Source organism: Eschrichtius robustus, chromosome 1, assembly GCF_028021215.1.
Source record: "Eschrichtius robustus isolate mEscRob2 chromosome 1, mEscRob2.pri, whole genome shotgun sequence".
In the NCBI taxonomy this organism is placed as follows: Eukaryota; Metazoa; Chordata; class Mammalia; order Artiodactyla; family Eschrichtiidae; genus Eschrichtius; species Eschrichtius robustus.
The window spans coordinates 166,653,464-166,678,226 of NC_090824.1; the positions used below are offsets into that span (position 1 = coordinate 166,653,464).

The following is a 24,763-nucleotide window of genomic DNA, read 5'->3' on the forward strand; positions in this document are numbered from 1 at the left end:
GCCTCTACAAGGAGAGTGTTACACACAGTTCTCTCTTCTTGAATTCTAGGCTGCTCAAAGAAGTTAACTCTTGAGGAAAAAGCAGAAAGGGCTGAAGATTGGGAACCCACCTCATTGCTCCCAAGCAAACTTCCCAGGGCGCCTTTCCATAGATGACATGCAGCCTGCAACATTACAATGATTAAAAGTCAACAATACTTGCAAAAAGCCATCTGAGAAACATAACATTTTATTAATAGATGAAATAAATACTCCAGTACATGCAAGGTAAAAACTTGACATTGGGGGCGGGGGGGAAATCATTCTATAGTGTAAATTAAAAAATAGAACACACACTCACAGTAGCTTTTCCCCCCATTTGCAAATCACATGGCAAAGTCATACTCTTTCCACACCAAGTATACGCCTAACCCATCACGACTGCTTAAAAAAATAACAACATACAAAAAAGGTAGCTACATCCATGTCTAAGGAGTGAAAACTGAGGTAACCTTTCTCTTAATTAGGGGAAAAAAAAAAAAAAAGACCAAAAAAGAAATGAACCCATGACCTCCTTCCTGCCCAATTAATAATAAAATTTAGTGGAGGAATTCCGGAAGAGGAGCCGGGGTAGGGGGCAGGGGTAATACCGCACCCAGCAGATGACACATCTTCCATCTCCTGGCGTGGGCTGCTGGGCACCGGGGGCCCTCCGAGTGCGAGTGCGCGTGTAAATGGTCTGCATGGCCCTGCCTTCTGGAAGATTCCTCTCGAGCATTTAACATGGGGTGGGGGAGTTCACTTTTGATTTCTTTGGTATAAATGGAGAGGGGCAGAGAATAAGTATCTTCCTTTAGCCTGGGGGTGGGGGGGTGGAAGAATGGGATGAGGGTGGGAGGGTGCTAATTCACAGAATTGGAATTCACTGGCGGTAAAGTCCTGGGCGAAGACCTCTCCCTTAAAGCCTGAGATAGCAGGGTGCAGCCTTCAGACACGGCGCAGGCCGAGTTCCTCAGCCTCTCCCTGTGGTCCGACATCTTGGCGCCCCCGTCAGGGTGCTGCGCCAGATCCCTGAGGCACTGGGTCAGGAGCACGCAGGCCGACACCACACTCATGGCGCCGCCGAGGATGGCGGTCTGCACCGCCTTGCCCTCGGCGCTCACGGCCGCCGCGCGACCCAGGAACTGCGGCTCGGTGGCGAAGCCCACCAGTGCGCTAACCGCCTGCACCAACGGCCCGCTGAAGAGCGCGCAGCGGCTCCGCGCCAGCTCGCTGGGCGCCGCCTTCACCTCGCGCACGCAGGCCAGCAGCGCCGACGCGCTCGTGCTCATGCACTTGACGCCCAGCTTAAACTGCTCGCGCGAAAAGCGGTCCCGGGACTTGTCGCTGGCCAGGGCGCACGCGTCCGTCAGGAACTTGAGGTTGCGCGACAGGCCCTGCGACACCTCCAGCAGCAGCTGCGGGGTCAGGTCGGCCAGCGGGGTGGCGCGCAGCACTGCGCAGCCCTGCTCCACCTCGTGGCGGCAGCGTGTCACGCGGTAGCGGTCCACCAGGCCCGGCTGCGCGGGCTGCGCGCCCGGCGTGGCCACAGCCGCCAGATAGGCCGCGTGGGCGGAGCACTCGGTCAAGGACACCACCAGGTCGCCCAGCTCCACCAGGCTGTCCCCCGCTTCCCCAAAGCGGCCCATGTTGAGCTGGCTCTGCACGTCGTGGGTGAGGATGGAGAGCCCCTTGGTGCGCGCGATGATGGTGTCCCGGCACTGCTCGAAGGACTCGGCACCGGCACAAGAGGAGGCGGGGCCCTCGAAGAGCACAGGCCGCGCCTCGCTCGACAGCAGCAGCAGGTCGGCCACCAGCTGCATCTTGCCCTTGCAGTGGTCGCAGACAGACACCAGCCTCTTCCGGGGCTGCGAGCAAGCCCCGCCGACGGCGCTCGCTGGAGCCGGAGAAGCCGCCTCGCCAGTGGGCTTCCCAGCGCTGCCGCTAGCCATCGCGCCCGGGGGGCACTGGCATGCCGCTGGGGAGCCCGCTACCACCGCCGCTGCCGATGCCGCCGCCCCCGCGGCCGTCGCGACTCAGCTGGCCAAGGCCGCGGTGCCTTCCCCGCACCATCATGCCATCCACCGCCGCGGGCAGAGGGCACTGGGCTGCGGCGGCCGGAGCCCGGGCGGCGCGGAGCGGGCCCGGGGGCCAGAGAACGCAGGAGGCTCTTCGGGGCGCGGGGAGGGGGCGCAGCGTTCGGCCTCTTGGAGGGCTTGCAGGAACCATGAACCGGAGCAAAGCAAACTCACAGACCGCGCTCCTCGTCGCCGGACTGCCAGGAAAGTCCCTTCTGCTGGGCTGCTGCCGCCGCCGCCGCCGCCGCCGCCGCCTTCCTGGGCATGGCCCGGTCCGACCGCCCGAGCGGGGGGGCGGGGGGGGGGAGTGGGGCGGGAGAGGGAAGCTGGGAGTTGTCCTTCCTTCCTTCCTTTGAAATCAAAATCCTTTCCTCGGGGAGGAGAGCGGGCGGCGTCTCAGGCGGGCTCTGCTGTCAGCCACCTCGGGCTCGGCGGCGCACGTGGGCTTCAGGCGCCCAGACACCGCCAGGCGGCACTTCCCCGCGACGGCGGCCGGGGCTGGCCCTCTGGGACGCGCGGCCACCCCGTGGGCATCTCCTGCCTCCCGCTCTCGGGAAGCGGCGCCGGCGGCGGCGGCAGGGCCGAGGGTGTGGCCGATGCTGGCGCGGCCGAGTCAGAGTCGGGCGGGAGCCTGCACTGATTGCGCTCAGCGGCCGCCCCGCTCGCGCTCTCGCCCGCCCGCCACGCCCGGGCGTGCCGGGAGCCGCGGCGGCCCCTTCCCGCCTCGCCGGTTCACAGAGCGCGGCCCGGCGCCGAGGCGGCACGCCCTCCCGGACCGCGCGCCCCGCGGCCCGCCGCCGGCTGTCGGCGCGAGTCCATCCCCGTCGCCTCCTCCTCGCCTTGGGCCCGCAGCGGCTGAGCTCTCCCGAGACCCCGGGCCCTGCGCATCGGACGTCGCCGCGCGCGTCTCCCCGGCGGCCCGGCCAACTCAGAAGGTCCCCGCGGCGCTGCGGCAACTCGCCCGGGCCCCGGCTCCTGCCATTTTTGTCAACCTCCAACTTCCGAGCGAGCCGGGAGAAACTGAAAGGAAGGGCGGGGGCCGAAAAGCAGAGGGGAAAACACCCGCTTCCTCTCCCCGCGCGGCTTCACCTCTGAGCGCGGCCGTGGGTGCGCCACCGCCCGCTCACCCGCCGGGGCTGCTGGAGGCTTTTCCTCTTCCCGGCCGCGCCTCGCCCCCCAGCTCGCCACCGCCGCCGCCGCCGCCTCGGCCGTAACCTCCCTGGAGCCTATAGAAATCTTTTGTGTGGCGTCACCGCCTTTCGTTTAAATCCCGCTTCCTCCTCTCGCCCTTCCTCCCGCCCCCTCCGCCGCTCCCGGATGCTTGCGCGATGCGCTGCTCCTCCCCCGGGAAGCTGGGTGGCAGCGGGGGGACGACCCCGCCCAACGCGGACGCCGGCGGCGCCCGGCCGGTGGTCCCCGGCGGAGAGGCGTGGGGAGCGGACCGGAGGCAGGCCCGCCCGGGCCGGGGGCTCGGAGCACACCCTTGGGAGACCGGGGCGCAGCCGCCAGTTGGCCATACGTAAACTCTCAGCCCAACCGGGGGGCTCCACGCCTCCTCCCCGCCCAGGGAGCAAGTCTAAAAGGTGGCCTGTGTTCTGGACCGAAGGGAGGAGGACACTGGATACCATCCCCTAGAGGTTTGCTGGGGTCCGGTCATCGCTTTTTGCGGGACGTCGACCGGTTTGCCAAGCTCTCCCCCGCCCTTTGTCGTGTTTGCTCCTCTTCCACGGTGGGATTCTGGAGGGGCTGTGCGGGATGAGAAAAGAGCCCTGGAGATGGAGCCCGCAGAGCCCGGCTAGACGCTTCCCGCTTCCGTCCTTTAACTGAATAGCCCTTGTATAGTTAGAGCGCGAACTTTGAACCAGACTTCCTGGGGTCAGTCTTCCCCCAGCCATTTATGAGTTGTGTGACCTTATGCAAGTTATCTCTCCAAGTTTCCGTTTTCTCCTTTCGAAATCAGATACTGTGCACTGACCGCCTGAGTACTTGGCTCATAAATGTAGCTCTTAGACTTGTGAGCCTTCACCGGCACAGTTTGCCCTCTCGTAACTTCTGTGTCTCCAGCTGTATAATGGAATGATAGTGGCCACAGTGAAATAAGAGAAACAGCCCTTGAAGGTAAGCGTTATTATTCCCATTTTACAGATAAGGAAAGTGATGCTCAGGTGCCTTAAGTGCCTTCCTAAGGTCAAGAAGAGAGCAAATGCATGAGCAGGGAGCCAACCGCCAACCTCATTTTCATTTTACCCAGTCCTTACTCTTCAGGAAGTGGTTGAAGCATCTAGGCTTCCCCCATTCCCCCCACCCAGGGGTCCCCCCACCTCTTAGTCCTGAAACACGTCTAGCTGCCCAGCCCAGCACAAGCTGGGTGTGTACAGCCAACGGAAATGTTTGTTCTTCTGCCCCTTCCTCGGACCTGGTGTCACCTTTTTTCAACCCGTTGTAAATGTCACTTGTAACTAGGACGACCTTGCAATTTATTGTCCAACCCGAAACAGTTTCGAGAGTGCCTGTGAGACATGTTACTAATAAATTAACCGGTAACAACAGATCCAAACCTAAATGGATAGTCACCCTGCTTATATCAGTAACTTAAAGGGTCCTTATATATCTTCTAAAATCTAAATGAACCCACTTATTTTGCAAACCAAGGCCAATAATACTGCTGATTTGCTAAACTAGTAGCAATTCCTGTAGGATTAATCCCTTTTATTTTTCTACCAGAGAAAAACAGTTGGATAAGTCAAGGTCTTCCCATGGTAACCCCGGAATAGCATCCTAGTCCGACTTAGCTCTGAAAACTTATGAGAAAGTCAGACCCTTCCCTCCATGCCTAGTTTATTCATGAAACTGCTCTGGGATCAGGGGATTTTTTTTTCCAAAGCCACTTGGTGCCCCTGGGGTCCTATTTTCCTTTTCTTCTACATAGGCACTTTCTTTGCTTGGTGTTGCTGGAAATCTTGTACCCCAACAATGAGCTGTGTGACACGTAAAATGTCTCGCTATATTCAGTGACGTTTGGTTTAGCTTTTAAAATCGGATAGGATTGGTTTCTTGGCCCTCCCTGCTTCATTTTTCAGATATGGCATCTCTTCCTAAACTAATCCTTCCAGATACTGACTCCACCTTCCTCTAGGTCACCTTTACTTTCTGCCATCTTTCATCCACTCTACAAACACTGGGCACCTACCATGTGCCAGGCCCTGTTAGAGAATAAGTAATGTGAGGGCTCTACCCCTTCTGAAGAGTAGAGTCCAGAAAGAGCAACAGGGAAAACAGGTCACCACAGCTTCACTATTGGTACAGTGAGAGCACAGAGTCCAGAAACTAGAGTCGAGAGAGGGGTGCTCACCAGATAGTCCAGTTGCAATTAGGCAGGACCACGTCATCAGTTCTGAGCAATGAAATGTAAGTGGTGGTGATGTGCGTTATCTCGGACGGAGGCTGTGGAAAGCCAATCCGTAATTGTCCACTCTCCTCCCCTGCTGCAGCTGCTCGGGAGACTGTTCTAGGTGGTGCAGCTGAAAGATGATGGAGCCGCCATAAGCCTAGGTGACCGTGGAGCAGACCCTCTACTGACTGTGTGGAACATGTAACATGAGCAAAAAGTAAACTCAACTGTGAAGCCACTGAGATCTGAGGGTTGTTTGTTGCTGAAGCATATTTTCGTCTAACTGGGTTGACAGAGGTAGGCAGCATCTATCCCTAGACTCACAGCAGTAAGGGCTTTTTCTGTAGAAAACGCCACCCAGTACTTCTTCTAATCCTCTTTTAAAATTCAAATATGATATGAACCAAAGGTACCATGCAAAGTATTTTTCATTACAGTGAAAATTGACAGAAGCAAGCTGAAAAGTTGTGGGCTGAAGGACTGGCTGGGGGAAGGTGAATAGAACAGACAGGAGGAAGCTGGGGGCTGTACAGAAAATGGCTTGGCCACTGGAGAATGTATTCTCAGTGCCCAGCTCAGGGCCAACACGAAGTAGGCATTTTTTTTTTTTTTTTGAATGCAAACTAAGACCACTTGACTGTTACTGAAATGAATAGCCCAGTTTGCTTTTTTTTTTTTTTAAAGAAATTCACGTTCTTTTATTTATTTATTTATTTATTTATTTATGACTGTGTTGAGTCTTCGTTTCTGTGCGAGGGCTTTCTCTAGTTGCGGCAAGTGGGGACCACTCCTCATCGCGGTGCGCGGGCCTCTCACCATCGCGGCCTCTCTTGTTGCGGAGCACAGGCTCCAGACGCGCAGGCTCAGTAATTGTGGCTCACGGGCCCAGTTGCTCCGTGGCATGTGGGATCTTCCCAGACCAGGGCTCGAACCCGTGTCCCCTGCATTGGCAGGCAGACTCTCAACCACTGCGCCACCAGGGAAGCCCACGTAGTAGGCATTTAATAAATAAATGAATGAACATGATGCAAATAGAGAGCTGACTGAGGATTTGGGGAGGAAAGGTGGAAATGACAAAGGCCAGATTAGGGAAACATCCTTTCCTTCCTTCTTTGCCTATTCCAGTAGGTGCATCTTCCACCTGGACTTTAAGCACGTATAAGACAACAGTATGAGCCTCTGATTTTTTTTTTATTGTGGTAAAATATTCATAACATAGAATTTACCATTTGGCCATTTTTGTGAACCTAGCCACAGGTCCGTGGTATTAAGTGCGTTCACATTGTTGTGCAATCATCACCACCATCCATCTCCAGAAACCTTTCATCTTCTCAAACTGAAATTCTGAATCCACTAAACAATAACTCCTCATTCCCCTGGAAGCCACCATTCTACTTTCTATCACTATAAATGTGACTATTCTAAGTAACTTATATAAGTGGGATCATATATTTGTCCTTTTCTATCTGGCTTATTTCACGTAGAATAATGTCTTCGTGGTTCACTGATACTGTCACATGTGTCCGAATTTTTTTCCCTTTTAAGACTGAATAATTTTCCATTGTATGTATCTAGCCCTATTGGGTTTTGATACCCAACTTTCACACTGCACTCCAGACTTTAGCAGACTAACAACCAAGCTGTGTCTGGTCTACAGTGCCACCTGGTGGTCAGTAAGGGGCATTCTCTGCCCTAATGTATCTTTCCTTTGCAGCAGTGTGGCTCTGTTTTGTTTTTGTGCTCCTAGGTGGGCCAGTTCATTCTCAGGCATTCTTTCTTACACGTGGCCAAGCATCATCCTTAATATCTTCCTTTCAATGTCTCTTCTAAAGGAGAGAAATTTATATCTGGAAAAATTTACCCCTAACCCTCCTTTTCCCTGATTCACTCATCCGCACAGGTGATGAATGACAGTCTGACATACATTGGACCACAGTTCATTTAAGAAGCAGGATCACTGTGTGACAGGTCACTCTCCTAACCCAGCATGTCCTCTTTCTCTCTGGTGTATTTTGTTTCCATACAATAAGAGCACCTGGGCAGGATCTCATCCATCACTCCCAGATACCAACCTCCCACCCTCCCACCTTCCACCCTCCCTCCCTCCCTCCGTGCTGTCTCTCTGTTCACCTGAAGCTGAGTGTGTGAGAGAGGCCTGTGTGCAGGGCCAGTCATAGCATGGCAGGCACACCTGAGCCTTCAGGTCCCAAGATCTGGGAGATCTGGAACTTTCTGCGATCTAGTTTACCAGGGAGCCCTACATGGAGGTGAAGGTTGCTTTCACAGATAAATTCTCTACCCCATTTCCCTACTGGTTAATGATCTTTGGATTTATTTTCCATTTTCCAGAATTCTGTAGGGGAGAAAAAATAAGTACTGAGACCTAGGCTCCCCAGACTCCTAACACTAATTATGCCTAACCATTTTTTGATATCTCTCATGGTGCCTAGCACATAATTAGTCAATAGCTACAGATTGACTAGCTTTATTGCTCCTTTACATGGAGCCTCCCTGACCCCCAGACATACTCAGGCATTTCTGCCCCCTTGTGCCTACTGTGCTGTGTGCCCAGCTTCAGTGTGGCCATGAGCATAGTGTATTTGTAACTGTCAGCTTAACTCTCTCCCCACCACCCTGTCATCTCTTTAAGGACAGGATTTGATCTGTTCATCTCTTCCCCACACTCAGTGCGTTGCGTGGTTGTCAATAAATGTCTGTGTAAGTAATAAATTAATGAATTAATTCATTTGCAGTTCTCTGCAAGGAAGGCATCCTTTCATTGAACCAAAATCCTGTTGCCCGCAGCTCTTACTCAGTAATGAACAGAGAGTCATGGACATTCATGAACCCACAGCAGGGGCGCGGCCTGTGTGTGATCATGATCTACCGCTCACAGCTCTAAGATTGAATGCTTGGCCTTTGCTTAGCAAGTGTGTTCACCCCATTTCTCTTACCAGCTTGTTTTGGAGGGTCCAGGAAGCTAATTCTCTGGAAACAGAGATTGTGAGTTCTCTAAACGTAATTGCATATATCTGTGCTGCAACGTATAGGTGATGTTTCAGATAACACAGATAAAATTCCTACCTTTTCCTCTTAGGAGAGGAATTCAAATCACTTCCCTAAATTTTCAAGGCAACTGCAGTATTATAGACAATTTGAATTAAGTGTATTATTTTGAGAATTTCAGTTGAAATTAGACTTTTTTTTCTTACATGTTGGTGAAGAGAACAGTATCAATCAGTATTTTAGGAGCATCGGTGCATTTATGTGGGTCCCTCACCCCCTTTAAAATACAACTGATTTGAAATCCCATGCTCAGAGGCAGCCACGATGTACATGTTTGCAGCTACTTTCCCATACATACGTATACATATCTATATCATTTTAATACCACGTTATAACATTTTGTCATTTAATAATATAAAATAAACATCTTTGATATCAACAAATATACATCTATGACATCATATTTAACGACTGCATTGTTTTGCATTGTAAATGTGGATTTTACAGTCTACTATGGTTGAACACTTAGGGTGGTTCCTGCTTTCTCCTCTTACGGAGAGTGTTACATAAGATTGTTACAATGCGTAAATGAAGAAATACACGTACAGCATTCAGAAGAGTGCCTGCCACATAGTAAGTGCTCTGTATTATTACCATTTCTATTATTTTCATTGTCTGTTTCCGCAGAATCATTCTTGGCAGTGGAATTACGCATTTTTTTTAGAGTTTTGATACATTTCACCTAATTTTCACGCAGAAAGTCCCCATCCCCATAAGTGAATGAGAATGCTTTTTTACTGAGCCTTGCCAACGATGTACAGTATCTTTATTTTTATTCTGGCCCCACTGATAGGCAAAAAATTATATCTTATTTGAATTTGCGTTTCTTTGATATCTCGTGAGATATCACTTCTGCACTTTTTTTAATGTATAAACAGGTTCATTTATTTTGGAGAAATAAAAATATTATTCATCTCCTTTCCCATTTTTCAATCAAGGAGTTCATCTTTTTCGTACTGATTTGTAAGCTATTTTTGTCTCTGCCATGTTGGAGTTTTCCTCCCAATTTACCATTTGCCTTTTAACTTTTCTTCATGGTGTTTGGCAAACACAAGTATTTTTGTTTGTTTGTTTGTTTGTTTTTGGAGTATGGTTGCTTTACAATGTTGTGTTAGCCTCCACTGCACAACAAAATGAATCAGCCATACACATACGGATATCCCCTCCCTTTTGGATTTCCCTCCCATTTAGGTCACCACAGTGCATTACTAGAGTTCCCTGTGCTATAGGTATGTTCCCATCAGCTGTCTATTTTATACATAGTGTCACTAATATATATGTGTCAATCCCAGTCTCCCAATTCCTCCCACCCCGCCCGCCCGCCCGCCCTTTCCCTCTTGCAAACACAAGTTTTAAGTCTTAAATTTTTTTTTTTTTCAAATTTTTATTTATTTATTATTTTTGGCTGTGTTGGGTCTTCGTTTCCGTGCGAGGGCTTCCTCCAGTTGCGGCAAGTGGGGGCCATTCCTCATCGCGGCGCGCGGGCTTCTCACTGTCGTGGCCTCTCTTGTTGCGGAGCACAGGCTCCAGACGCGCAGGCTCAGTAGTTGTGGCTCACGGGCCTAGTCGCTCCGCGGCATGTGGGATCTTCCCAGACCAGGGCTCGAACCCGTGTCCCCTGCATTGGCAGGCAGATTCTCAACCACTGTGCCACCAGGGAAGCCCTAAGTCTTAAATTTAATGATACGAGTCCTGTTCACAAGTAATGATGGTGACCAGGAACAGACACCCACCCCAGCCTGGGCCAATCACATCCTCTCCTGGAAATCTGTAATTGTAGTCAAAAGATAATCAACTAGTTGCTACATGTGAGTAAATATAAAGCTCAGGAGATAGGTGGTGACTCTTCTTGCACCGAGGTAAAAAGTACTAAAGTAAAGAATGATAAATAGTCATGGCCGCCCCTGTCTCCGCCTCAGCCCCAACCTCAGGACCCTCTTCCCATGATTACCCATGATTCAGTCTTTAAAGGGTTAATATTTGGCACCCCAGAGCCTCCAGAGCCGAGCTGTACCCTTCAGGTCGTAGGACTCGGTTCTGAATAGCTGGAAACTGTGCCATTCCAGTTTTTCAGTATTTTGAATATCATCCCTGCTTGATTACAGATATTGCTAGACGTCCTTGTGTGCTGTGGCATGACACAAGCCAGGAGGAGCCCAGCTGAGGCCACCTAAGATGGAGAGTAGATGGGGGCTTGATTTTACCATCTGCAGTCACTGAACCACTCAGAGGTACGGTTAGTATTAAACCCCGGGGCAGTAGTGGCTGCGTTTAAGCCATGACCACACAATCTCTTTCACTTCTGTCCCCTCCTCTCCTGCCCTACTACACGGCCTCAGGTCAGGTTCACACTCTTATCTCATCCCATCTGAGCATTCCCACCTCCAGGCTCCTTTTCAACGGGTCTTCCATCTGGCCTCCACTTTAACTCTCCTGAGTGCCTCGGCGATTAACCCAGATGGAGATGGTGCTACGCTGGGAGAGAGATACACCTCGTCATCCAATAGACCTGGGCTAGGCTTCTTGCCTGCCACTTCACAAGCTGTGTGACTTCAGACAAATGACGCCGTTCCAAAACCAGGGTTTCCTCTTGTTTAAAATAAGGATATTATTATCATCGTATTATCCCTTCAGGTCCTGACCTCCTGCAATCTGCATTATACTTACTGTGTATTGTTTATCTCCTCTGCTAGTTTGCAGGCTCTTTAGTGCAGGGACCTTCTTATAGTAATCTTTCCATCAGTGCCCCCATGTGGTTCTTGATTGACAGTAGACCCTTAGTAAAACTACACTCTCGCAGGGTTGAACTGAATCAAGTTCCAAACCTCAAATTGGTGAAAATGCAATCAATCCAGATGTTTGCACATCACTGGATAATAAACTGAATTGATTTCCTCCTTAGATGAAAGGAGCCCTGGAATTTTGTTTTACACAACTCCAACAGTTTCTGTAAAACACTAAACGCCTTTTTTTTTTTTTTTTTTTCCTGTATCACTAGGTACTATGGACCAGGAATCCCAGCACTTCTGCACCTTAACTTGGCAGCTGGCAAAATGACCAGGGTGACCCCTCCCAGCAGAGCACATGATCGGCCACAGCTGTGCATGTTTTTTAGCATGACTGCACCAGGACAGGGCACTGAGCCACTGGGTGGAGCAATGCGCTCCGGGGAGAAAGCTTATGACATTTCCCCTATGATTTCAGAAAAGAAAAGAGAAGAAAAAAACGATTTTTTCCTTATGAGTTGTTTCTGCTCAATGTCAATAGGAAATGGCATAGCGTGTGTATATATAGATGTATGCACAATCTCAGCCACCCTACAGTGGGAGGGCTTTAAACTTCAGTGGTCCTAAGCTTGAAGGTGAGGCAGACATTGTTAACTAATAGTTACCTGCTCAACGTCCACTTCCTCTTTTCCCTTAATAACAGAATCCCAGTTTTATTTGGAGTGACAATGTAGACAGCCAGAAGACAGCCTCCCTGAGAAGGCTAGGTTCCAGCCCATGAGATGTAAACAGAAGTGCTGTGTGGAACATCCAAGTAGGCTGCTGAAAAGAAGCTGACTCCATTAAAAGGTGTGCTCCTATTGGCTTTCCTTCCTTCCTCCTTCCTCTGGATGAACGTCATCTTGATGGCTGGGGCTCCAGTAGCTATTTAGGAACTTGTGACCTTGAGGATGGAAGCCACAGGCCAGTATGATGGAACAGGATGAGAAAGAGACTAGGTGCCAGATGACCAAAGAGCCAAAATACCAGCCCTAGATGCTTAGTATCCAACTGTTTCTGTGAAAGAAAAATCAGACAATAACAACAACACTCTCTTGCCTTGTTTAAGCCACTTTTTTACAAATTCAGTTTTCTCTTATATGTAGCCTGTAATCCTATCCAAGCAAGATATATTAGCTTGCTAGGGCTGCCATAACAAAGTACAGACCAGGTGGCTTAAACAACAGAAATTTATTTTCTCACTGTTCTGGAGGGTAGAAGTCCCAGATCAAGGTGTCAGCAGGGTTGGTTTCTTCTGAGACGTCTCTCCTTGGCTTGTCAATGGCCATCTTCTCCCTGTGTCTTCACATGGTCTCCCCTCTATACATGACTGTGTCCAAATTTCCTCTTCTTTTACAAGGACACCAGTCATATTGGATCAGGGTCCACCCTAACAACCTCATTTTAACTTAATTACCTCTTTAAAGATCCTATCTCCAAATACAGTCACATTCTGAGGTCCTGAGGAGTTAGGACTTCAACATATGAAATTCGGGGGGATACAATTCAGCCCATAACACAAGGCATGAATAAAGAGGTTTATTATGGCTCTTTTTTTTTTTTCTTTTGGTAATAGCAGAAGAATTGGTAGTAAATGCCCATCAGTAGGGTAATAAGGAAATAAACTATTGGCATATTAATACCAAAACATACTATACTGCAGTATAAAGAATGAAAGTTCATCACGTCATACTGGTAAGTGGAAAACCCTTAAAGAGCTGATACGCATACCGATTTGTAGTGTGCTGCCATAAACACACATATAAATGCAACAAAACCATTTCTAGAGACACTTTGATGTTTGTAAATGTATAGAAAAATGTATACAGTATTCGACAGGCTGATAACTGTTCGGTGTGAAACAGAATTGTGACTGGTGTGGAATAGAGTAGACTGTTTTTGTACAATGGTCGAATATTTTACAGCTTCAGTAAGTGATTCGTGTCTTATTTATCCAATTAAAAGTTTAAAAGAAGTCAGCAGATCAGCCATTTAAAATCCGTGGAATTTTAAAGCATCTCTGGGCTGAATCTTTTTAAGTAAGAAACAAAAAACAGAATGATTCAACCTTGAAAAGGATTAAACAGAGCCGACAGTATTACGTTAAAATCAGAAGAGATACTGAAGCTGTTTTACAGATGAGAAGTAATGATTTTTTAAAAACCTTTTTCAAGTTCAAGAGATGACAGTAATATTGAGAGACGAATTGAACTCTCTGCTGAGCAGCAAAGCCCTGGGCCCGATCTATTTACGATCTCCTAAGAAAGTTGCTCTACCTGCCACTCACGCCTTTTCAACAGGCTGTTTTCAAAGGAAATTGCAGGAGACTGGGAGGAAACGTGTGACCTCGTGAAACCGGCTTTCTTAGAGCAAAGGAAGCTCCTAGAAGTTCCAGCTCTAATTCATTTCACAGGCGAAAACCTGAGGCCTCGTGAAGCGCTGTTTGAAGATTCCTAGAGGCCCTGAGGGAATTTTTGGACCTGGCCTGCGTGTTAGAGAGAAAAACGTCGGCCTCTGGAGGAAAATGAAGACGAGCACTCGGGTCCGAACCAGCCCGAGCAGAAAGCCTCAGCCGGACCAGCGGGAGAAACCCGTGGGGCGGGGCCAAGATGGCGGAGGAGGCGGGGCTTCAGGAGGTCGGGGCTGGAGGAAATGGGCCGGGGCGGGGCCTGGTAGGCTACCGAGGGCAGGGAGGCGGAGCCACGGGGGCCTCCAGCCTGTAGAGGCGGGGCTGGAGGCGTGTCCCGCTCAGGCGACGGCAGAGGGCGGGCCCGGGAAAGTGGTGGCCTGGGGCGGGGCCGGCGGTTCGCGCAGGTCCGGTCCCCGCGGCGGCACGGCGCTGCGCGACGAAGATGGCGGCCTCCGGCTGGGCCCGTGCCGCCGTGGTCCTTCTCTGTGCCTCTGAACTGCTGCTGCTTCTACTGCTGCCGCTGAGGGCCTTCGCCGCTGAGGGCCCAGCCGAGACGCCCGGCGAGGCCACCCCACCTCTCCGGAAGAAGAAGAAGGATATTCGCGACTACAATGATGCGGACATGGCTCGTCTTTTGGAACAGTGGGAGGTCCGCGGCGCGCGCACACCCTCTAGGCTCTTCTCTGTGCCGGGCCCCTTCCCAGTGACCTCTTACCTTCTCCGTCTTGGGACCCTTTAGACCTCCGTCTCGGAATCTTCCGACCCACTAACCTCCTCTCTACGCATGCCATGAGCCCTTACTGACCCACTCCAGCCACCGCTAATCTTCATGCCTCCTCTGACCCCCGATCACCCTGCCGACCCCCGTCCCAGGCCATTCATCCCAGTGTCCTCTTCCACCATTCCCCGGGCCACTCCAATCACGGGTCAGCCTCTCCCTATTCAGCCCTACTTTGCCTTCTGTGCCCTGGTCGCCGCCGCGTTGCTCCCCGTGGTCAGTGCGCCCTCCTAATGGGGAGGGAGACCTTTTCCATTACACTCCTGAAGAATGGGACGAGTGGATGGGAGAGGGGCATGGTGAGGATTATCTTTCAAGAGGGCCGTTTCAACTTTCATAGTTCTCCCGTGTTCTAAATTAGTAGGAATTCAGAGTGCCCATTTTGGTTATATGTCCCTGCTGAGAGTTTTTGTAATTTTGGAGTGGCTTTAATTTGAGGGGGGAGTGGTGTGGGAGGCGGTAGCAGAGGCTAGTGGCGCTCTCTCTTGGAGCTCACATTTTTCGCTTAAGGGAGCAATGATTTGTTTTTGTGAGAGTCAGTTTTCTGATTTGTTACTTGAATGCACTGGAGTGTGTCATTACAGGGGGTGGGTAATAACCTTTTTAGGTAAGGTTGACTAACCAAAACCACGTTGCTGCCTCTTTTGCATCCAGAGGTGGGTGTCTTGTCCTGGTTCATTTGCACAGCTGGCGAACCAGAGTCAGAAGCTTGGGTTCTGCTCACTGTGTAACCTTGGGCAAGTAGGTCTCCACTCTAGACCTCTGGTTCCTTATGTGCAGAATGAAATTTTACTGGATGATTTCTTTCAACCCTGATGTTTTGTTATTTTGTGGTTTATCTGTGTGTGTTTGTATTGGATAGAGGCTTTCAGACATGAGTTTAAAGTACCATCCGATGCATTTGACTGGAAGAAAGCAGTTTTCATGTTGACCTGCAGCTGAAGGAAAGCTCGGGGTCGATCTGGGTGTTTGCCAACCACTGAGGAGAAAGGAACTTGGTGCAGCAGTTCCTTCCCCACTTTCCATCTCCCTTGCAATCTCCCAATCTCTTTTTGGACTCTGGCAAATGCAGTTTTTGATCCACCAAAGTGAGAATCGCATCTCATGCAGAAACCCTAGCCTGGAAATACTCAGACCCTGAGCGAGACAAAAAAGGGTGCTGCAGAGGTGTACAAGGGATCCAACCATCAGGAATAGCAGTTAACAGTAAAAATAACTGCAGTACACAGTAGAAATGGCTGAGTGCTATAAAAAGAAAGTGCTGTGGGAATCTCAAAGGGTTTCAGGAAGGAAATGGTGTTTTAGGTAGACCAGGGAATGTGGGAGAATGGCATTACTAACTGAGTAGCATGAGCTGAGGTGGATGGGACGTGAGGAGACTGGGCAGAATGGTGTAAATGTTAATAGCCCAGGCTGTGGAGTTAGACTGCCTGGGTTCAGACCACTTCAGCTTGGAAATCTGGACTGGTATAGAGCCCCTCTGGACTTTAGTTTCCTCACCTGCAAAATAGAGGTGTTAGTACCCACCTCAGAGTTGTTGTGAGGATTAACTGAGAAAACTTGGAAAGAACCTAGAGTAGTGCAGCTCTAACTATTAGCTACGCTGATATAATAAATTGGTTAGGTTGGCTGGAACAGACTTTCTGAAGCCACATAGTGAGAGGTAAGGATGGAAAGGTTAGTGAGAACCAGGCCCTGCTAGGCCTTGAATCCTGTGGGGTTTGGACTTTATTTAGAAGGAAAAATGTAGTCCCTGATGAGTTTGAAAAGTTGTGTTACCCAAATGTTATAATACTGGCATGTTTAATCATCCATAACTTCATCCCAGAACATGTGTTGTAGTCTTTTGGTTCTGCTTCTGTATTCAGACATAGTTTTTACAGCTGAAAGCATAGCATCAATAGAATTTTTTGCTGTTCTTTTTTTCTTTTGCTATATATTAAGCATTTCCCCAGGTTACTGCATAATCCTTGTAATATTTTTAAAAGGCTTCAGAGTATGCCCTAGAGTGGTTGTTTCAGCTGTCAAACGTTTTTGAATAGTGGAATATCATGATTAGGGCTGAAATTCAGGAAAATTAATTGGTCAGCAAAGTTTAAGATGGAGGAGAAACTCTGAAGGCAGAGACAGCCTAATATTTATTGAGTGTTCATTAGCTAATAAGGCTAAACACTCTTATCTCATTTAATCCTCTTACCTGTTTGTGGAGGGAGGTACTTATCTCTGTTTTCTAGATGATGATATTGAGGCACAGAGAGGTTAAGTAACTTGCCCAAAGGCACACAGCAAATTAGCTTAATTTTAAATTCAGTCACTTGACTTTAAAGCTTGTTCTTTTCACCATTTTACTACACTGCCATACAGATTGGTGAACAGAGTGCAAACGAAGGGAGATGAGGAGGGCCTGGGTTAAGCTAGAAGCTGCAGTAATGGATTAGAAGGGAGAAAGATATGTGAGAGATTTTATGCTCTTAACACGACTTGGCAGTTGATTGACTGCATAACCAGGAAGGTGACAAGGATAATGCAGTGAAAGGACAGAGGTTTTGAACTCAGCCTTAACCCTTGGTAACTGTGTGATCCTCATTTTTCTTATCCGTGAAGCCAGAGAACATCCCACTTCGCAGGGTTCCTTGCAGATGAAATGAGCTCATGTTTGCAGACGCTCTGCAAGCGTGAGCGCCCTTCCCCAGTAGCAGTGATTTTTTTCGGTGGGAGAGCAGATCCATCTCTGGTCGCTTTTTTGAAGGAAGCAGTGCTTCCTCCCCTGCTGGCAATCCCTGAATTCTTCCCGCACTCCTCTGCTACTGTGAGCTTCATGCCCGCAGCGAGAGGCCTGCCTCGGGGGTGGAGTGGGGCAGGAAGGGGAGAACTCCTTCCACTTCCACCGTGTTGCAACTACTGCTGAGTCCCGGCTGGTATAGGAAAACCGAAGGTGATTCCTTCTTACATTACTGTAACCAGGTGCCGCGGAGGGGTAGGTGGGGAGGGATCCAGAGCCAGACTGTGAGTCTGTACTTCAGCATCAACCCCTTCAAGCCTGTGGCCTCGAGTAGGTTACTTACCTTCTCTGAGCCTCATCCACTTCTCTATTCAATGGGGATCTTGCAGAATTGTCCTGAGGTGGGAAATAACAAATGCCTGAGACACAGTAGCTACACGGTAGATGGTAGCTGGTATTATTATCAAGGACCCTGGGAGGAAGAAAAGGATTTACAGGAAAAGGGAGTTCAGCTCTGTAGCTGTTTAATTTGACAAACAGCAGTGGAGAAGTGGTGAAGCCGGTCAGAAATGCAAGACTGGCCTAGAGGCAAGCCTGGGTAGGGTGTGGGGAGGGCCGCTTGGTCTTCCCGCCCCCCCCCCCACCCCGGCCCTGCTTGGGGGTAAGCGTTTGATTGCTTTCGGTTTAGGGAAAGTGATAGAACAGGTAAGCTTACTCAGGGAAGCGGTGGAACTAAGAATAGACCTGGACAATTGCTTGCGTCTAGTGTACTGGTTTTCTTTTCCTTTTGTAACTGAAACTCACCCTCAAACATATAAAATGGAAATTAAAAGTTCTTGAAACGATCCTAACCTTGGCTGTATGCACTAGACCTCTGATTATTTAATTATATTTTCATGAAAAAGAAATGGTGCTTGTGACCTACTGAGTTAATGTCATGACCATCAGTAGGATCAGCTTGAAAAATAAAAATATTCTAGGTAATTGAACCAACTAGACGTCTCGAAGTATTTTAAGGCAACCGTAACAGATGTTATGGAGAAATAGAAGAGAATACAGTCAGAAACAGCCTGTGAATTTGGCCACCGGGAGCTCCTGTGTACTTTGAGAGGGTGATTTCCATAGTCGGCTGGAGGCCAGGTTACAGAGGGCCAGGTGGTAATAGGCAACATGTATTAAGTATTTACTGCTTGCCTTTGTGTCATTAAATCCCCCAAACAAGCTTAGGAGGGAGATGCCGTCATTACCCTCTGCCCGCATTGTAGGTGAGGAAAGTGATTTTCCACTTCTCCAAGCTATAGGGGTGGGACCTGGAGCCGAACCCAGGTCCGTGTGCCGGTGCAGCCCATGCTCCTCCCTGCAGGTCACCAGCAGCTCTTTCAGAGCAAAATGAGGAAGAAGTGGGTCAGTTGAGAGGGTGGCGGAGTTGAGGAAAAGGCTGGCTTCACACTGCTAGGGCCTTGGAGATCACCTAGTTCTGCTTTTCCTCTTACGGACGAGGAAACAGGCCTTGAGGATTGTGGAGTCTTGTCCAGGGCCACACAGGTTACTTAGGTGGAGCTGAAGTCAGATCCGAGGTCTGATACAAATATGAATCACCTTCAAACACTGCTTCAGAATTCTTTCATTCTCATCTTTTATTAAAAATGTTTACTACAGTACATTAGTGTTGTGTCTTAAGCCTTGGCCCTTCAATGATTTGTCAAGAGGCCCAGGTAGTATACAGGGGCTTTTTGTTTCATTTTAGGTTGGGTTTTTTCGTGTGATTTTTCTTCTTTTTTTTGATAACAGCTTTATTGAGATATAATTCACATGCCATACAGTTCTCATTTAAAGTGTACATTTCAATGGTTTTTATAATATTCAGAGAGTTGTGCAGCCATCACCACAGTCAATTTTAGAACATTTGCATCACCCCGAGAAGAAACTCCGTAGTCTCAGTCACCCCTCCCTGAGTTCCTCCCAGCCCTCCAGCCAGCCCTAGGCAACCTCTCATCTTTCTGTCTCCATAGATTTGTTGGCTCTGGACATTTCATATAAGTAGAAGCATACAATGTGTATGTAGTCTTTTGTGTCTGGCTTCTTTCACTTACCATAATGTTGTCAAGGATCATCCATGTGATAACATCGAGCAGTACTGCACTTCCTTTTTTTGGGGGGGGAGGGGCTGTGTTGGGTCTTCGTTGCTGTGCGCGGGCTGTCTCTAGTTGTGGTGAGCGGGGGTGCTCTTCGTTGCGGTGCGTGGGCTTCTCATTGCGGTGGGTACTGTTGCGGAACACGGGCTCTAGGCGCAAGGGCTTCAGTAGTTGTGGCTCGCGGGCTCTAGAGTGCAGGCTCAGTAGTTGTGGCGCACGGGCTTAGTTGCTCTGCGGCATTTGGGATCTTCCCGGCCCAGGGCTCGAACCCGTGTCCCCTGCATTGGCAGGCGGGTTCTTAACCACTGCGCCACCAGGGAAGTCCCTGCATTTCTTTTTGCTGCTGGGAGTAGCCTTTTCTCCAACGAACACAGGTTCTTTTATGTGGTTTTAATTCATTTATCTTCTATTTATTGGTTGGCATTCTACCATTAGCAGTTAACTCACTTGTTTGTTTATATGGGTCTGGATTCAGTGGTTCTTATTTTATTTGGGAGTTATAAATCATTCTGTCATTATTTTGATTTTCAGATTATTCCAGATTAGGCCCATGAGCTCTGTTTCATGTTGGCTTCTGTGTCATTCTGACACATCCCATAATTCTCTGAGCACTTTTTCACTTTCTGATACAAGACGATATTCCAGACTCATCTTCTGTTTTCTTTGCTGGAATTAGCCTTTTCTCTGTGGAACCCTGGTTCTTTTAAATATTATTATCTATCTGTCTATCAAAAATCATAAGTTCCTTCTGCTGCCTCCAATGCCAGCCCAGTACCTCAGGTGCATTCTTCCCCCTTCTGTATTTGTAGCTCCCTTCCCCAAAGGGAGGAACCTGGTTCTCATTAGCCTCAATACAGTTACTCCTTTGCTCAAGCCTAGAATTCACAGATTGTGGTTCAGAATTGCTAGCTTACACCACTGCAACAACCAAACCTACTACCTAGAATTGAATATTTGTTTATGGTTCTTATTTTTTAGGTGGAATTGATGTACACGAAATGCAGATTTTCAGTATTCAGTGAAAATTCATGAGTTTTGACAAATGGATACATCTGTTACGTTATCCACACCCCTGTGAAAATACAGAGCATTCCCATCACCGCAGAAAGTACCCTTGTGTCCCTTCTCAGTCAGTCCCACCTTGTAACCCTCTCCCCCAGAGGCAGCCACTGTTCTCACTTCTGTCAGCCTGGATTAATTTTACCTGTTCTTGAATTTCAAATAAATGAATTGTATAACGTGTCTGATTTTTGTGCCCGGCTCTGTCACTCAATACAGTATTTTTGAGATTGGTTGCATGTATCAGTATTTGTTTTTCTTTGTCGCTGTGTAGTATTTAATTGTATGACCAAACCCGAATGTGGCCGTTCTTATAATCTACCATACTGGGTAGATTCTTTGAGGGTGAAAAAGCTTTAGAAACCCATCACGTGGGGTTCTCTGTGACTGGTGACCTGGAGTGATGAGTGCTGCCTGAAATTTAGACTTTGCTTGAAAGTCAAGTGGAGGAGGGAATCCCCTGGGTTTACTTCTTTCTGTTATAATTTAGATCATAAACCTACACCTGACATCATACGCAGATGTTCTTGCCTTTGCCAGTTGAAATGCACACTTTATGTGATGCTTTTTTTCCCCCATCCTTATAGAAAGATGACGACATAGAAGAAGGAGATCTCCCAGAGCACAAAAGACCCTCTGCACCTATAGACTTCTCACGGATAGACCCGGGCAAGCCTGAGAGCATATTGAAGATGACAAAGAAGGGCAAGACTCTCATGATGTTTGTCACTGTATCAGGAAGCCCCACGGAGAAGGAGACGGAGGAAATCACAAGCCTCTGGCAGGGCAGTCTTTTCAACGCCAACTACGATGTCCAGAGGTAAAGCAGCAACAGCCTTGCCGAGAAAATGGGGGCTGTGCTGGGGCTTTTTCTGTGTCTGTGTAATGGCATATCCTTCCTGGCAGTATTTATAAGGGCCCTGGACCTTTCCTATCTAGTCTGTCTTCTTTTACATTTATTTATTTACCTTTTTTCTTTTCTTTGAAGAAGAGCACTCATTTTTCGTCAAAGCCAGTAAATTTATTTATTTGTTTGTTTTAATATCTCATTTGATCCTAAAGCTATTTATGTTTGTGTCTTTAACTTTTCTTTTATCTGAGTAAGAAGCTGTATAGCTTAGCCTCTGTGGGGGGCAAATTAGTTACAGTTTGACAGTAGTGTGCCTCATCCTTTAGAAGTCTCTGGTTGTCAGAGAATGCTTCTCTGTGTAGCTATGTTTACACATAAGCTTGGACCAGATTGTTACTTTAAAGTGAAGGAGCCCAGTTGTCAGAGGTCAGTATACTCCTAAGATGCAATTTTAAGGAATTTCCTTTTTCTTCCCCAGTAACAGTTCTGAAATTTAGGGTCTTCAAATATCTTAGTTCGGGAAATGTAAAAGGAATGAAGGAGTACTCAGAGCATGTCTAGGATGGCAGAATGCTTTTGTTAGCTTAAGTAGACACTTAAGGGAACAAATCAGTGCTGTGGTGGTTACTGGTCCAGAGCTCTCACCGATCTCTGGAGTGGTGGGGCGTTACAAACGGAAGGGTGGTGTCGTAGGTGTAGCCCCTCGGGAACAGAAGGATTGTGCCCACTGGCCGCACTAGTGGTCCATCCACCCGGGCTCCATCCTGTTCCTCTCTGCTCCTTGGGGCCTGGTGAGTGTGGACGTACTTGGACGCTTGCTGTAACTTCCAGGGTTAGGATTTCTGTCCAGTAGCCGAGCATCCTCCTGAGCCCTTCATGGGCCTCTTATGACCTGATCTAAACTGGTGTTTTTCAGCATTTATCAGCAGAGGCCTTTTGTCAAATGAAAACTTAGCTGGACCCTTCAGGATGTAAAACGGACCCAAATGGCAGCCTCCCCCTCGCTGCCCCGGCGGAGGCCCTGAGCCCGTCTGCAGCCTCCCAAGGCCCTCTTCCTAATCCCGCCCTTCATGTGAGCAGCCACTTCTACATCACACACCTCCCCCCAGGTTCTCCTTTGTTTTGATCTGAGCCAAGGTGTTAAATAGTTCAGCCAGCTAGTATTTTCAAACAGTGACTGTCAGACCTTCGAAAATAGAATGTTTTGTTCTGTATTCATGTAGAATTTGAAAAAGCTTTCTCGCTTAAGTGCCACAGGACCGCTCTGACCCATTAGCCCTGTACTAGCGGTGAGCTGACTGTGGTCCCGTCTCTCTGTCAAGGTTCATCGTGGGGTCAGACCGTGCCATCTTCATGCTGCGTGACGGCAGCTACGCCTGGGAGATCAAGGACTTCTTGGTCAGTCAAGACAGGTGTGCCGATGTAACTCTGGAGGGACAGGTGTACCCTGGCAAAGGAAGAGGAAGCAAAGAGAAAAATAAAACCAAGCAAGAGAAAGGCAAAAAGAAGGAGTGGGGAGAGCCGAAACCCCGGGCTTCGAAGGAAGGCAATCGAGCTGGGAGTAAAAGAGAAGAGCTGTAGCAGGGCAGCTGCGGGCTCTGCAGAGGAGCGCGGGGAGCTCAGCCAGGGCGCCTGGGCCGGGGGCGGGCGTGGGAAACCCTGAGTTCTCTGCTGGAAAAGGTCTGCCACATGACCAGTTTCTGGTCAGTGTAAGAATTACTGTTGAAAAGGCTTCAAGTCAGAGGGTTTTGTAATTAACATGGGACACTGACAAATTCACGTTTACTATAAAATCACTTTAAATGGAAACCTGGTGGTGTTGCTCTTTCCCATAAATGTGAGGAGTCTCTGGCCGGACTGTGGCACCGCTCCCTTCGCTGCACCTGCTCTCATCCGGCAGCCTGCTGTATCCATACTTTTTATTTCTGTTAACTGAAAGGATACCAGGTTCTCATCGGACAAACTTAAGACTCCTGACTTAATTGAATCAGGCTCTCCATGCCACAGACATCACTTCATTACTGTGAGATTAAAAACGCTCCACAGGAGCACTGCACAGAGCTCCGGTATCTAAACATACAATCAGGACGCCAGGATGCGTAAACCCCAAATCTGTGCGGAAAATGCAGAGAACAGGAAATAATGCAACTTGGAAATCCTAAGTATTCACTTTGAGTTTCTTGGACTTGAATCCCTCTCGTCAGTTATAGAGAACTCTTGGTATCTGTCAGGTTTCATGTGGTCTGTAAGGCCAGGGGTTCTATCAGAATAGAACTTTATTTAGGAAAGAGTAATGCCGGTGTTGAGAGTTGTGTGTTCCATTTAATGTGATGATTTTCAAGGGTGTAAATCGGGCATCAGCAGAGTTCTTTGCAGAGTGAAGCGGAAGACTCAGTAACCTCATTCACTTCTAAACATTTTTCTTTGATAAAGTGCCTAAATTTGTGGTGTTTTTGTGTGGTACTAATATGATGTGCTACCTGTTACTGTCTGATGTTGCTATTCATACGTCAGAGCCTACTCTAAGAGTTACAGAATTTATACACAGGTGTCATTTTTAAGAACTAAAATTATTTGTTCAAAAAGTCTCCCATTGTGATTTTAACAAATTAAAAACAGCACGCACACGGTTAGAAAACGTCATCGTTAAAGAACGGTACAAAGCAAAAAGCCTTGGCCTCCCCTGCTGCCACTGCCTTGTCCCAGTGGAAGCTACTGTTAATTTGTTTTCAAAGAGAAAAGAAAGGTACACTTACTGGTTTATAGTGATATGTATTTGTTTTGGCCTTACAGCCTCTATTTCCCCTTCTTTTGGTAACTATTCAGATCTCCCCACGGTGATCCACGCCCTCTTCGTTTTCTGTTCTGTGCTGTAAGGGGATGTTTGCCCTGCAGGCCCCCCACTCCAGGGAGGAATTAATCCCAGGGTGAGTCTGCTTGAGCCACCTCAGGAAGAGGCGTTCTGTGTTTCTCATACAATCTGAACCCAGGGGAGTGAGGCTGGAGCTGCTGCCGCCCTCTTGCCCCCTCCAGGGGAGGGCTGTCTGAGGATGAAGCCGGCAGTGGGGAGAAGCAGGGAGAGAGCCGGGTCCTGGTGGTATCGCCTAAGCCCCTGCATCCAGCCTCGTCTGAAACCAGCCCTGCCCCTGGGTTTTTTCGGTTTTTACTTGGGCGATTTGTTGGGTTTCTGTCATCTGTAGCCGTGATGGCCTCGTATATAGGGCAGCCGTCCTGATTGGATGCTTGTCTTCATTAAACAGAAGGGCGCACACCCTCCACCCTGCCCAGGACCTTGTGTTGCCACTTAGCTGGCTTTCCGTGTCACAGTGTACACGTCTGTCTCATTGCTTCCTATGGGATATGCGGCCACATCAGCCTGTATTGACAAAGCTTCTGTTACATGCTGGGCACCACTAGATGCCAGCAACAGTGTGGATACAGCCCCTGCCATCGTGAAACAGTGATTTGGTGGGGAAAGACAAATATTAATC

At 48.7% G+C, this 24,763-nt stretch overlaps 3 protein-coding genes across 3 annotated transcripts; 2 read left to right on the forward strand and 1 right to left on the reverse strand.

The window, feature by feature from the left end:
• Window positions 1-211: 211 nt before the first annotated feature.
• Window positions 212-3,070, reverse strand: TLNRD1 (talin rod domain containing 1). Its single transcript, XM_068558935.1, has one exon. It carries the CDS (start codon window positions 1,968-1,970, stop codon window positions 882-884), a length of 1,089 nt encoding a protein of 362 aa, XP_068415036.1. The 5' UTR covers window positions 1,971-3,070; the 3' UTR covers window positions 212-881.
• On the forward strand, window positions 2,468-11,793 carry LOC137773875 (uncharacterized). The gene is made up of 5 exons (XM_068558947.1): window positions 2,468-4,214; window positions 5,588-5,784; window positions 9,023-9,126; window positions 10,659-10,784; window positions 11,552-11,793. Exon 1 carries the CDS (start codon window positions 2,693-2,695, stop codon window positions 3,308-3,310), a length of 618 nt encoding a protein of 205 aa, XP_068415048.1. The 5' UTR covers window positions 2,468-2,692; the 3' UTR covers window positions 3,311-4,214; window positions 5,588-5,784; window positions 9,023-9,126; window positions 10,659-10,784; window positions 11,552-11,793.
• Window positions 11,794-14,119: 2,326 nt separating this feature from the next.
• On the forward strand, window positions 14,120-23,860 carry MESD (mesoderm development LRP chaperone). Its single transcript, XM_068558953.1, has 3 exons — window positions 14,120-14,377; window positions 21,010-21,242; window positions 22,595-23,860. Exons 1-3 carry the CDS (start codon window positions 14,171-14,173, stop codon window positions 22,851-22,853), a joined length of 699 nt encoding a protein of 232 aa, XP_068415054.1. The 5' UTR covers window positions 14,120-14,170; the 3' UTR covers window positions 22,854-23,860.
• The last annotated feature ends 903 nt before the right edge of the window (window positions 23,861-24,763 follow it).